Source organism: Ceratosolen solmsi, unplaced genomic scaffold (genome assembly GCF_000503995.2).
Source record: "Ceratosolen solmsi marchali unplaced genomic scaffold, CerSol_1.0 scaffold35, whole genome shotgun sequence".
Classification (NCBI taxonomy): Eukaryota; Metazoa; Arthropoda; class Insecta; order Hymenoptera; family Agaonidae; genus Ceratosolen; species Ceratosolen solmsi.
The window spans coordinates 2001854-2013798 of record NW_011948423.1 but is presented as its reverse complement, the minus strand read 5'-3'; the positions used below and the strand labels follow the sequence as shown (position 1 = coordinate 2013798).

The following is an 11945-nucleotide window of genomic DNA, read 5'->3' as shown; positions in this document are numbered from 1 at the left end:
TGTTTGAAAGTCCTGAGAGATGTCGAGCTTTGCAAATCTTTCGTATTTTATCAAAAACTGCAAAACATTTTCCTAAGCATTTTATAGATACTTAGGAAAGAAAGAGCAGGAAGATACATGAATATAATGTCATTTTTAATTTTCTAAAAGTTCTGTTTGAAAGATTTTTAATCCTCCGTCTCTTTTTTCGTTCATTCTTCCGTTTTCTTCGTTATGCTTTTAAGAATTTCAAAATGTTTCGTATAACTTTAAGTGTATAAAGTTAAGTAAGTGATCTTTTTCAATTTCCTTCGATAGACAATATTTCAAATATATTGTAGCATTTATTTCTAAAAGATTAAAACTTGTGCATTTTTTTCGAGTTATGAGCAAGTCCTGTTTGAAGAGATTTCTCTTTTCTTTTAATTTTCTTTTCTCTCTCTCTCTCTCTCTCTCTCTCTCTCTGTCCCTTAATCCCTCATTCCTCGTCTTTCTCGTTCTTTCACTCTATCTTAATTATGTTTTTCTTTTTAAATTAAATAAGCGGTACGTTTTTTTAGGTGTACATTTTTTACAAGGATCTTAGAGGTCTATTTTACATAGAATTTGTGGAAAGTTGAAAAAATGTTTGTAGCCCATTACCGTTCGAACGTTAATATAAGAATTGAAAGCGATATCTGACCACAGCATAAAAAAATTTAAAGAAAATTTATTACTCATATATAATTGTTAACGAATATTAGTAACTAGCTTCGTATATTTTTCTAAATAGTCTTATTTTGTACTGTTTGTACGATGTTTGTTCATGAATTTATGCATGTAAGCTTCAAAACATTTTAAAACAATTAAATATACTATAAATCATATTTTTAACTATATATGCTTACACTGTATTTTAAACATTTTGCGATTTTTCATAGATTCATTTATATAATATTTTCATGAGGTTCACGATGATCAACTTGACGAACTGTTTTCTCAGAACACTTTCGATCGATTCTTTAATCAATCTTGCATACTATATCATTGTATTAATAACGCAAATATAACATTTATTATAGAAAATAATTTAATTGAATAATGCACTAATGTAAGGTATTATTAAGACATGAATAGATATAAATTGTTAGAAATTTTACACTATATTAAAATTATATAAATGTTTAGATCTCGCAACTCGGTCAATTTTTATGTGTCAATTTTTATATTTAATTCTTTAATCAATCTTTAATTGAAAAATAACGCCATTGTGAGTTATAATTATACCATTTTGTATACAGATTTTCGAAAGATACTAAAAGTAAAAAAAAAAGTGTTTTCCAGAAACACAGTAATATTCAAGATAATGAAAAACTTTGTTGAAAATTAATAAATTTTAATGGATGTATAATCGTTCGATTTATGTACATTAGGTGTCTGAATAATTGGTCCTTAAAATTTAAACGTTTTGTAATAAAATAGCGTCAAAAGTAATTTTATTTACTAGGTATTTATTATAGAAATATTTTGTCAATTCTTTTGCCAAAGTGTTTTGATAAATAAATTTGTCTGTACCTGGTGTTTAATCATTAGTATATTTATAATGAAATATCTAAAGAATCCAATTGTTTTGTACTATTTCTAGTTATTGATTAGCAAATTATATAGAGATAATATAAAAAATAATTTGAAATGAACGATCACGCAATTATGATCGATTATCATGACTTTTAGCCTGCGTGTACATCACATTTGGTAATGCACCATTCCTTAAAAAAATCCTTGATCTTATGCTCGTGGCATTGGAGTGACAAAAAATGTCATTATTGTACATGTTTATTCGGCCAGGGTATTTAATATACATGTACTAAATGAAGACTTGAGATATATATTATAAGATCGTTAATAAAACTAGATATTTAAAATACAAGAGCGGCACATTCTGCTCTGCCGAATAAATATATGTTTATTCTATTTTTTATCTAAGTTTACACGCATTAAAACTTCAATAAATGTGTAACACAGATGTCGAAGTAAAATGTACTATCGGCCACTGTATCCGTGAAATTCAAATAATCTAAATAAAAATAGTGTAATCTGTGAATAAAGGTGAAAGTGATTCAGCAATACGACGGGAAGTATCTGCTCATTTTCTTTACATGCCGTTAGATAAGTATGCCGAATGCTCATTAATCTATTGCATCTAACACTTTGAATATTAAAACAACCTTCCATTTTAAACTTATGTAGAACTTTTTTTATTCAAATATTTGTTTTGTATAAAATGAATCCCGGCATCTATATATCTATATATATATTTATGTACATTCTGTATATGTAAGATACGACATACTGTACTATGTTAGTATTTTGCATGCATACATGTGTTTGAATATGCAAACGCATATACATACATATGTATATATGGACTTTCGTACTATCTAGAAAATATAAAACATGCAAACTAAATTCTGATTTTATATTAACTCTTGTTTCATTTCCTTACCTTATGCGCGCGTGCGCACATGCGCACTCACAATTTACGCAGTAATGTGCGAATGTAAAACTCTGTTATCAGAAATAATATCAACAGAAATGTAAATATTTTAATTTTAAATTGCCGTTGTTATTTGGCTTTTAATCAGTTTTAAATTATCGGCCAATCCTCACGATTACAAAACACGTGTTTATGCGCATGCGCATACCGATTGAAGGCGCGGGAAAAGAAAGCAATAGTCAACAATTGCTATTGTCAGCTGATTATCTTGAATTTAAACTTATGCTGTTTTCGGAGCATAAAAGAGCGAATTGTTTATTCTTAACGAAAGTTCAGTTAATATTGTAGAGAATACATATTTATTATTGTATTTGCAATATGACGAATTTTGGCAATCGTATTGTGATTTTAATTGACATGGACTGCTTTTATTGTCAAGTTGAAACAAGATTACAACCTGATATAGCAGGAAAACCTTTAGCTGTGGTGCAATATAATCAATGGAAACTAGGAGGGTGAATTAAATTTTTTTTCTCATCCTATTTTATTTATTAAAATAACATTAATTCGATTAAGTATTGTTTTTTTTTTTTATGTTAGTATTATTGCTGTAAATTATGAAGCTAGAGATTTTGGGGTAACTCGTCATATGCGTGGTGAAGAAGCAAAATTGAAGTGCCCCGAACTCTTGTTAGTAAGTGTTCCATGTCTTCGAGGAAAAGCAGATACTTCTAAGTAATAACATATGCTTGTGTAAAAATAATATAATTAAATTATTTTCTCATATTATTTTTTTGAATGGAATATATTTTTTAGTTATAGCTAGTCAAATAAAGTTGTATTTTTATAGATATAGAAGTGCTGGACGTGAAGTAATTGAAGTATTAAAGAAAAATTGTAATATAATTGAAAGAGCTAGCGTTGATGAAGCTTATTTAGATATAACACAAATTGTAGATGATAAATTAGCTAATAAACTCAATGATTATGAAGATGTCATTTTACAATTAAAAAATACATTTATTGTTGGACATTCAGAAAGTGGTGTTAATAATGAAGGTTACAATTTTTACTTAAAATATAAATCTGTATAATGTACGTGTATAATATACATTTCATCGAAAATTATAGAGGAAAGAAGTAAAGGTCTTGAAACTTGGCTGTCTACGTTATCAATAGATACTCAAGTACAACGCTTATCAATTGCTGGTGCTTTTGTTGAAAATTTAAGAAAAGAAATATACGAAACTACTGGTTTTAAATGTTCGGCAGGAATTTCATTTAATAAGGTTTTAAAATTAATAAACCATTATAAATATTAAATTATTTCAATTCTTAAAAGCATTAATTTTAGATTTTAGCTAAGCTAGCATGTGGGCTCCATAAGCCTAATCGTCAAACTATATTATCGTCTTCCGCAATCCCTCATTTGTTTTCAACGCTTCCTATAAAAAAAGTAAGAAATCTTGGAGGAAAATTAGGCGATATCGTCATTGATTCGTTACAATGTAATGTTATGTCAGACCTTCTACATTATTCTTTGTCGTATCTTCAAAATCATTTTGATGAAAAAACAGGGTGAGTGAATAATTTGTTTTAGTCATAATGAAAATATTAATAATATTAGGATAATTGAAATAACTATAGTTATTAAATATAATTATATTTATAAGCAGATTAAGATTGTATAATATAGCTCGAGGTATAGATAATGAACCGGTAACTCCAAGATTAGTTTCTAAATCTATAGGAGCTTGCAAAAATTTCCCAGGAAAACTAGCTATTGTTGATAAAGATTTCGTAAGTAATTATTATTATTAAGTATTAATTTATTAGTATGTTTATTTTTGAGCACAATAATTCATACAAAATAATCAAAAAATTTGTTTAATATCGCTTTATCATTGTTTGAATAATATAAAAATCATAAAAACCTTACTATTAATATATTCAGTACTTAGAGTGTAAAGTTTTTTTTTTTCTCAATGATCATTGATTTTGTATATTATTTTATTTAATACATATAGCTTAAACACTGGCTTTCTGAATTATCAGCAGAAGTATGTGAAAGACTTGAACAAGATTTAGAAGAAAATGAACGCAAGGCATCGCTATTAACAGTTAGTTTTCATTATTATCAAAATAAAACTTCAGTGTCACAATCTCGCTCTTGTCCATTAACTTCCTATAAACCAGAAAAAATTTCAGAACAGTGTTTCAATCTAGTTACTAAAGCTACGCACCAACCAATCTCGTTTTTAGGAATTTCAACTAGTAAATTTATAAAAGCTAAGGGAAGTGAAAATTTTATAAATTTTTTTAAATCAAATGCAACCGACAATTGTACATCTATATCAAATACCGATATAAGCGAAGTTAATGATAATTTGAAAACAAAAAATTCGATGAATGTCAATTGTAATAAGACTGAAAGAAACGAGAAACACAAAATTAGCAATGATTATATAATAAACGAAACGACAAAGAATAAAAATTTAGAGTCCTCATCTGTTGAAATAAAACAGAATAAGACATCATCTCCTTGCAGTATTATTCAGCATTCTTTAAAATCGGACAATTTTAAAAAATCTTTCTTTATGAATATTTTAACTCAAGAAAAACTTAAAACAGATCATTTGAATTCAATTACAAATACACGTGAACATGATTTTGAGATTCATGATTGCAATACTACTTCAAATGAGGATTTACGTCCAAATAACAATGATAATATCAAAAATAGTAGTGAAAATATTACAAAAAAATCTGATAAAAAAAAACAAAAAAGTTCAATGTATGGTAATGATGAAACGACCATTGGAATTGAAGAAATTTTTCCCGATCTAAATGATATAGATATCAACATTGTTCGATTATTACCATCACATTTACAACAAGAAGTTAAAAAACTACTAAAAACAACAGAAGTGCATGAAAAAAATGTCACTTTAAATAAAGCTATTGATAAAAAAATAAATAAAAACTCAAAAGGAAAATTATTTAAATCTAAATCTCAAAATAAAAAATCAAATATTGAAACTTTTTTTATTAATACTGCCGTAAATAATGATTTGAAAGAATTCAAAAAGTGTCCACAATGTCATCAATTAATTGTAATAAATAAATTTGATGAACATAATGACTATCATATAGCAGCGACTCTCCAAAAAGAAATTAATCAAAATTCAGATAACGTGGAAACTAGAAAAAGAAAAGTAATTACAAATAATTCTAATCACTTAAAAAAACGAGTTAATGATCAAATTGTTACTTATGTATCTAAAACAAAATCTGGATCATCCTTTTTTCAGCAATAATTATTTAGTTACATTAATCTAATCTAATGTTTATGACAAACTGAAAAAAACTGTTACAAACTTGTATATTTTTACCTATTTGAATATATATAGTCTAATACCTTTAACAAGGTTCTCAATTAATACATTTTTAAAAATAAATTATTTAATAACTATAATTACTTTTATGTAAAAAATTTTTCGATTCATCCAATAATTATAGCTTTATTAATGTCTTCGACCTCTCTCCTGCATTTGATGGTTACCATAATAATTATTCGTATTGCCACTTGAAAAATCTGTATCAAAGTTTTGATTCCAACCTCCTTGGACTCTGCGACTCCTATTTTGGTCACCTCGATTGTAACCACCTGCGCTTCTATTGTTATAACCTAATAAAAAAAAATTAATAATAAAATTAGAGCAAACTTTATATAAATTTTAACTATGTTAATCAATGTTTAATATTGTTTTTTTTTTAACTTAAGTTGAAACATATTTACGCTATGTTGTTCGGAAAATCTCAGAATAAAATTTTATTTTTAAAATTTTTTAACTTTATTAATTAATTTATGTTTGGTCAATTAGTAAAATACTTAGTAATATATTTGCTTTCTTCAATAATTTATAATTATGCTTAATTATAAATAATTATAATTTTTTTTTATAGAGAAACTTAAATATATATATAAATATACATATATATAGTGATACAAATTTATATTATTTAATTTTATAAATTTTGATTGTGCAATATTTGTAATTTTATTTCTTCAATAAAGTTTCTATTAAGTTAAACAAAAACAGTGATATTAAAATTTATAATATTAAATAGCAAATATAGTTATAGTAATACCCCTTTGATTTTCATAACCACTATTTGGATTGTAGCCACTTGTACTTTGATCCGCGTATGCAGAATATTGATCGTAGCATCCACTTTGATTTCCTCTATAACTGGATGAACTTTGATTTCCATAATTAAAATGTTTATTTGGATTTGAATTGTAATGGAAATTCTTTCTAACTTGAGTCCCGAAACTAAAGTCCTGATTTCCAAAACTAGAGCCTTGGGCCGGATTATCAAAATTTTGCCCAAAGTTCGAAGCTGCCAATTTATGATCACGAAACTTGCCACCACTGTTACTATTACCATCGCCATCTCGTTTATAACGTCCACTATCGTTATATTGACTGAAATTTTATTTGAAAATTTCAATAATTATAGATGTGTTTACCGTAATATAAGGATCTTTCAAAGAGATAAAAAAATTAGATTCTGAATTTTATTTGCAGCTGAATGGAGATGTATAAACAATATCTTTTATTTTCACGAATAATTTCATAGATACTTCATTAAATTTTAATAGAATTAATTAATGCTTTACTTTGATTTATTCAATGCATTATGAAGAAGTAATTAAGATATTGAATAAGCAGAATAATTAAATAATTTCATACCTTTTTGAACCTTGCCCTTTTGTATTTTGTTTAAATGTTTCTGGTGGCGGAGGTTCGTGCTCTGTTGTTCTACCTCCTCTATCAGGCACTGATCCAATAATATATGAATTAATTGCACTACGAGTATTTTTACGCACTGAAGCATTACTCGTTTTTTCAATTATTGCTAAGTCATCCCGGCTTGATAAAAGATGAGCGAATGTAACATCAGGTTTACATTTCATGAGTTTTCGCTGTGCCTTGTAACACTCATTTACTTCACGTTCTTTGTCTTTAAGTCTTTCTGACCACTGTAATAAACGTACTTATGAAAGTATATGATAATAATACCAATTACGGTTTGAAGCTCGTTTCAGAAATTTCGAGATAATTAAAATATAAGCTAATATCTATACCAAAAATGAATTAATTGTGACATCAAACCGCTGTAACAACATTTCTCGCCGTATTGTGTACTCTTCATTTAAATCGGCATGTAACTTATCTAACTCTTGCCACTGCTCTGCATTTAATTCTCCAAAGAATAGTGGTTTACATACAAGATTCTTAGGAACTTTTTGAAGTATTTGTGTTACTTTTCCATGTATATCCTTGAAAAATAAGTTGGCTGTAATATTTTCAGGAGGTTTTGTAAAATCTAATGCTGATATCATTTCTCGTATAACTTTAGCTGTTGTGCTTTCCGTCTAAAATAAAAAAAAGAATTAAATATAATGCAAAAGATTTAATATAAATTAACATTGTATTCCACTTGTAAAGAAATTAATTTTAATTACATAATTTATCGACATTTTACAAACAACAAAATTTATTTTAGTTAAAAATTCAAATACTCTTTTTAAGAATATGTATTTTTTTTGTAGTTAAAATAATTTATATAATTTTTATTTCATCCACTTACAATTGGCATTGATTTATCCTGTGTGTCTAAATTTCTAGATTTTAATATTTTACTTGACATAAGCTCTATTATTAAATATTCGAGAAGAGCTTCATTTTCTTGAATACTGGCTAATTTTTCATTTTTACCACCTTCTGTTAGTTTTTCATTTCTACAGTCTAATTCTTTTAGAAATATATTTAATTCTTCGAGAAAGGAATTGGCATCATCTGGCGACGTTATAGGATGTACAGTGTCATCCAAGTTTTCAAAAGATCCAATTTCATAAGTTAGCCATGATACGAGGCTTGTGAATTCCAGTGATTTTGCACCTCCTTGAAGAGCCTCGTTAAATTTTATGGGATCAATTAGAGGCCCAGCATACCTGCAATTTCAATTTAATCAAATTCAGAATGATTTAGAAATACAACGACTACATAATAAAATAAAATAACTATATGGTTCTTCAGTCTATGATATAAGACACGTTAACAAATTTGATAAAATCATAAGGAACATATAACCTCAAAATCTTACCCTATATCTTTTAAATTTTGTATGAGCTCTGCTTCCATATTGCCTTTATATATAATGCATAAATTGAATTTGGTTAATTCAACTTAAATATATTCTAAACTAACTTACTATATTAACGTACGAATTCGTATAAATTTGTCGAGAAATTTATACTACAATATTACAACTGAATCTACAAAGATCATAACGAGATGATCAGCTGTTCTCTTCAATGATCGATTCTTTCCATCTTGTCGCATTAAGCCTATAGTGAAATGTTTTAACATTAGAAATTATTGCGGGCTCTTTGCAAGCAATAAAGTTCTCTTGATTATGCTAAGAGAAGGAAATAACTATTAGCTTTCATTAATGGAAATATTTCATTATTTTATTTATGCATTATATGCATTATACGATCAAAGTATACTACTTTAAAATATTCGTTATGTGCATAAGTAATAATTAATTCGTATGTTTTAAATATATTTTACATAGTTTTAAACATCAAATAGATTGAATATTTTTTTTTCAAACATTTGCTTGTTTCCTATAATAAAAGCTTACGAATTAATTATAAATTCTAATACGAAATTTTCGAAGAATATAATTGTATATTTCATATAGGAATGGTAATTTTATTCTATTATAGAAAAGCAATGTTTAATTATAAGAAAGAAAATTATAATAATTTTTTGATAAATTATTTTAAGAGATTTTGTGAGTTCCATTTCTCAAGATTAGTTTGGGCAATAAATTAATTATGAGCTTTTAAACCCGTAATATAATTCAAGAGGATAAATACACTATAAGCTTATATGATTGTAAATGAAATTGAAAGATATCTGTGTGTGTGTGTGTGTGTGTGTGTGTTTTTGCTATAAATCATTTTCAAGCATGGGCATTTAAATACATATATTAGAGTTAAAAGATTATGTATATTTTACGATTTCTTCATCTTAAATAAATATTACAAATATTTATCAATATTTCTGATTTATTCAAATTTTATTGTTAGGACTTAAACGTAAAAATAGTACGTATTAAAGCAATAGTAATCAATTTTTTAATTTACAATTTTTAAATTGCTCGCAATATTAGATTTTACCGGTAATTCTCCGTATTGTTATATATCAGCATTATAATTGTATTGATAAATAAATACACAAAATATTTATATATATAAATTATAAATTAATTATTTTATGTTTCTTTTTATGATTCAGCTTTGTATTTCATATTCTTATCTAAATGAACAATTAGATATATAAACAAATTTGATTCTAAACAATTATAATAATTCATATTAACCGATATCATTATTTTTATATCGTTTAATGTGATGATTCCCAAATTATAATAATAATATACGAAGAAAATTAATACAATAAACTAAAATTCATTGATTCATATTGTTCAGTAAATTATAATATTTTACAGTATTTATTTTAAAACACTGTAATCTGTAGCAATATAAATATTATTGGAAACTAAGATTATAAAAGTGTACTACTCCACTAATGAAAATTGGATTACTTGACGCTTAACCACAAATATTTATTAATTTAATACATTTATTAAATTTTATAATAATATCGTAATATGGCATCAAAATAAATATAAGCATAAAGTTGATTGAATGAAACGCCATGAACAATATAAAATTATCAAATGTTGTACAAACATGGAGTTTTTAATAAGATATCTACAATGTTACTATGAATTAAAGCCTATATTAACGCTTCAATCAAAATCATACAGGTCACTGTATCTAATTAATTACGCACAACACGTGTCCCCAAATACACACACATGACCAACAAATAAAAATAGAGTCAAAAATAAAGTATGCATTTGCATATGAGCATTTATTGTTAAATGAGTTGAGAATCGACGAAAGAATTTTAATACTTACTCATATGTAAATTTTTTCATTTATTTTTCATAAGGAGCTTGACTATATAAAAATTAATTTTTGCTAAAAAATTTCATTAAATAGATCTTCGTTAAATTTTTATTTCGTTTTATTTTTTAATTATATAACTCTATACGTATGTGTTTTATAAGAAAATTTTTTTTTTTTTTTTTTTTTTTCAAATAGCATAACTTTGTAAATTTATTGAAACAATGATAATTGAAATTACATAGAACATTATCTATGTATGCCTTACAAAATTTATCTTCAAACTTGACCTTATATAAATAATTGCCTTTGCTAATAAATTTTTAATCTTTATACTTTGATGATTTTTTACAATTCTACAAATAAATTTTGCTTATTTGAAAATTACTCTTATATATTAATGCAAATATAAAGAAATAAAATTTTTTACATGTATATATATATATATATATATATATATATATATATATTACACATCATTTAAATTAACATTTAAAAGGTAGAATTTTAAACCTTATTATTGAATTTGGATAATATTTTTGATATTGTTAAAGTAATCATATAATGGCTGCACTATTATTTTCTTGCAGAGTATAAAGATTGATTGAATTATACATGAAAACATGTGTATATGATTAGTATATGAATGATACAGAATTTCGATAGTAATAATTGTAATTAGCTGAATTTTATCGGTTATCTTTAAAAATAATGCAAATGAAATAAACATTTGCGTAATTCTATCAATTCTAGTTTCATATATTTGAATCATTATCCTGAACGTTTCCTAACTTCGCTACGTTATCTTTGCAATTTAAATTTAACAGTAAAATTTATTTTTTCGACAGAAATTGCGAAACTTACCAAACTACATTCCCCCCCCCCCCCTTAACCTAACTATGCCGCAATTGCCTCGTTACTTCTCGTCTCCCTCCTCTTCCTTACGTAAAGACTCAAGTTATACATGTGTACTTCGTTTTACGCATTTCCCCGTTATCTAATAACCGTACATTTCATCCACTTCTCGAATAATACGAAATACTAAATGCGATTATTTATAATTATCCGTGATTAATAGACTCGATTGTGCTCGAGCCCACAACTGTGAATAATTATTCGATTAATTTAATCCAAACCGGCATTAGCAATTCAATATGTGATCTAAGCTTTAATCTTAGTCAAAGTAAATGAAAAAGAGAGGAATCTTTTATAAAACATCATATTGGAAAATTGAAATTATTATTTATCAACCTTGGGATCATAGAGATTCCATTCAATGAAGCGCAACGACCGTGGATTACCCATAATCATTAATATTTCACGAACGATGTGCCAGCCTTAGGAGCCTAAACGTGACATTAATTTAATTTCAATAAAAGTGCGATCTCGATCTACGATACCCACGGCAGCGTCACGATCGTCTCCCAACGCCACCCT

General features: G+C 26.2%; 2 protein-coding genes across 2 annotated transcripts; one reads left to right on the top strand and one right to left on the bottom strand.

The window, feature by feature from the left end:
- The first annotated feature begins 2274 nt into the window (after positions 1-2274).
- Positions 2275-5820, top strand: DNApol-eta (DNA polymerase eta). The gene is made up of 7 exons (XM_011499473.1): positions 2275-2970; positions 3056-3190; positions 3306-3514; positions 3587-3744; positions 3810-4033; positions 4132-4255; positions 4483-5820. The coding sequence occupies exons 1-7, from the start codon at positions 2834-2836 to the stop codon at positions 5770-5772; spliced, it is 2277 nt and encodes a 758-aa protein (XP_011497775.1). The 5' UTR covers positions 2275-2833; the 3' UTR covers positions 5773-5820.
- Positions 5821-5907: 87 nt separating this feature from the next.
- On the bottom strand, positions 5908-8667 carry LOC105362123 (protein FAM98B). Its single transcript, XM_011499474.1, has 6 exons — positions 8630-8667; positions 8114-8477; positions 7608-7898; positions 7213-7502; positions 6608-6945; positions 5908-6143 (listed from the first exon to the last, which is right to left on the bottom strand). The coding sequence occupies exons 1-6, from the start codon at positions 8665-8667 to the stop codon at positions 5980-5982; spliced, it is 1485 nt and encodes a 494-aa protein (XP_011497776.1). The 3' UTR covers positions 5908-5979.
- Positions 8668-11945: the final 3278 nt, after the last annotated feature.

What these genes read in the sequence shown, in the direction of transcription:
- DNApol-eta (XM_011499473.1), top strand. Translation starts at nt 2,834, where the DNA reads ATGACGAATTTTGGCAATCGTATTGTGATTTTAATTGACATGGACTGC. An exon ending in AATCAATGGAAACTAGGAGG is followed by an intron (nt 2,971 to 3,055) that starts GTGAATTAAATT and finishes TTTTTATGTTAG; the next exon opens with TATTATTGCTGTAAATTATG. An exon ending in CTATTGTTGATAAAGATTTC is followed by an intron (nt 4,256 to 4,482) that starts GTAAGTAATTAT and finishes TAATACATATAG; the next exon opens with CTTAAACACTGGCTTTCTGA.
- LOC105362123 (XM_011499474.1), bottom strand. Translation starts at nt 8,667, where the DNA reads ATGGAAGCAGAGCTCATACAAAATTTAAAAGATATAGG. An exon ending in TCACAATTAATTCATTTTTG is followed by an intron (nt 7,503 to 7,607) that starts GTATAGATATTA and finishes CGTTTATTACAG; the next exon opens with TGGTCAGAAAGACTTAAAGA. An exon ending in AAAGGGCAAGGTTCAAAAAG is followed by an intron (nt 6,946 to 7,212) that starts GTATGAAATTAT and finishes ATAAAATTTCAG; the next exon opens with TCAATATAACGATAGTGGAC.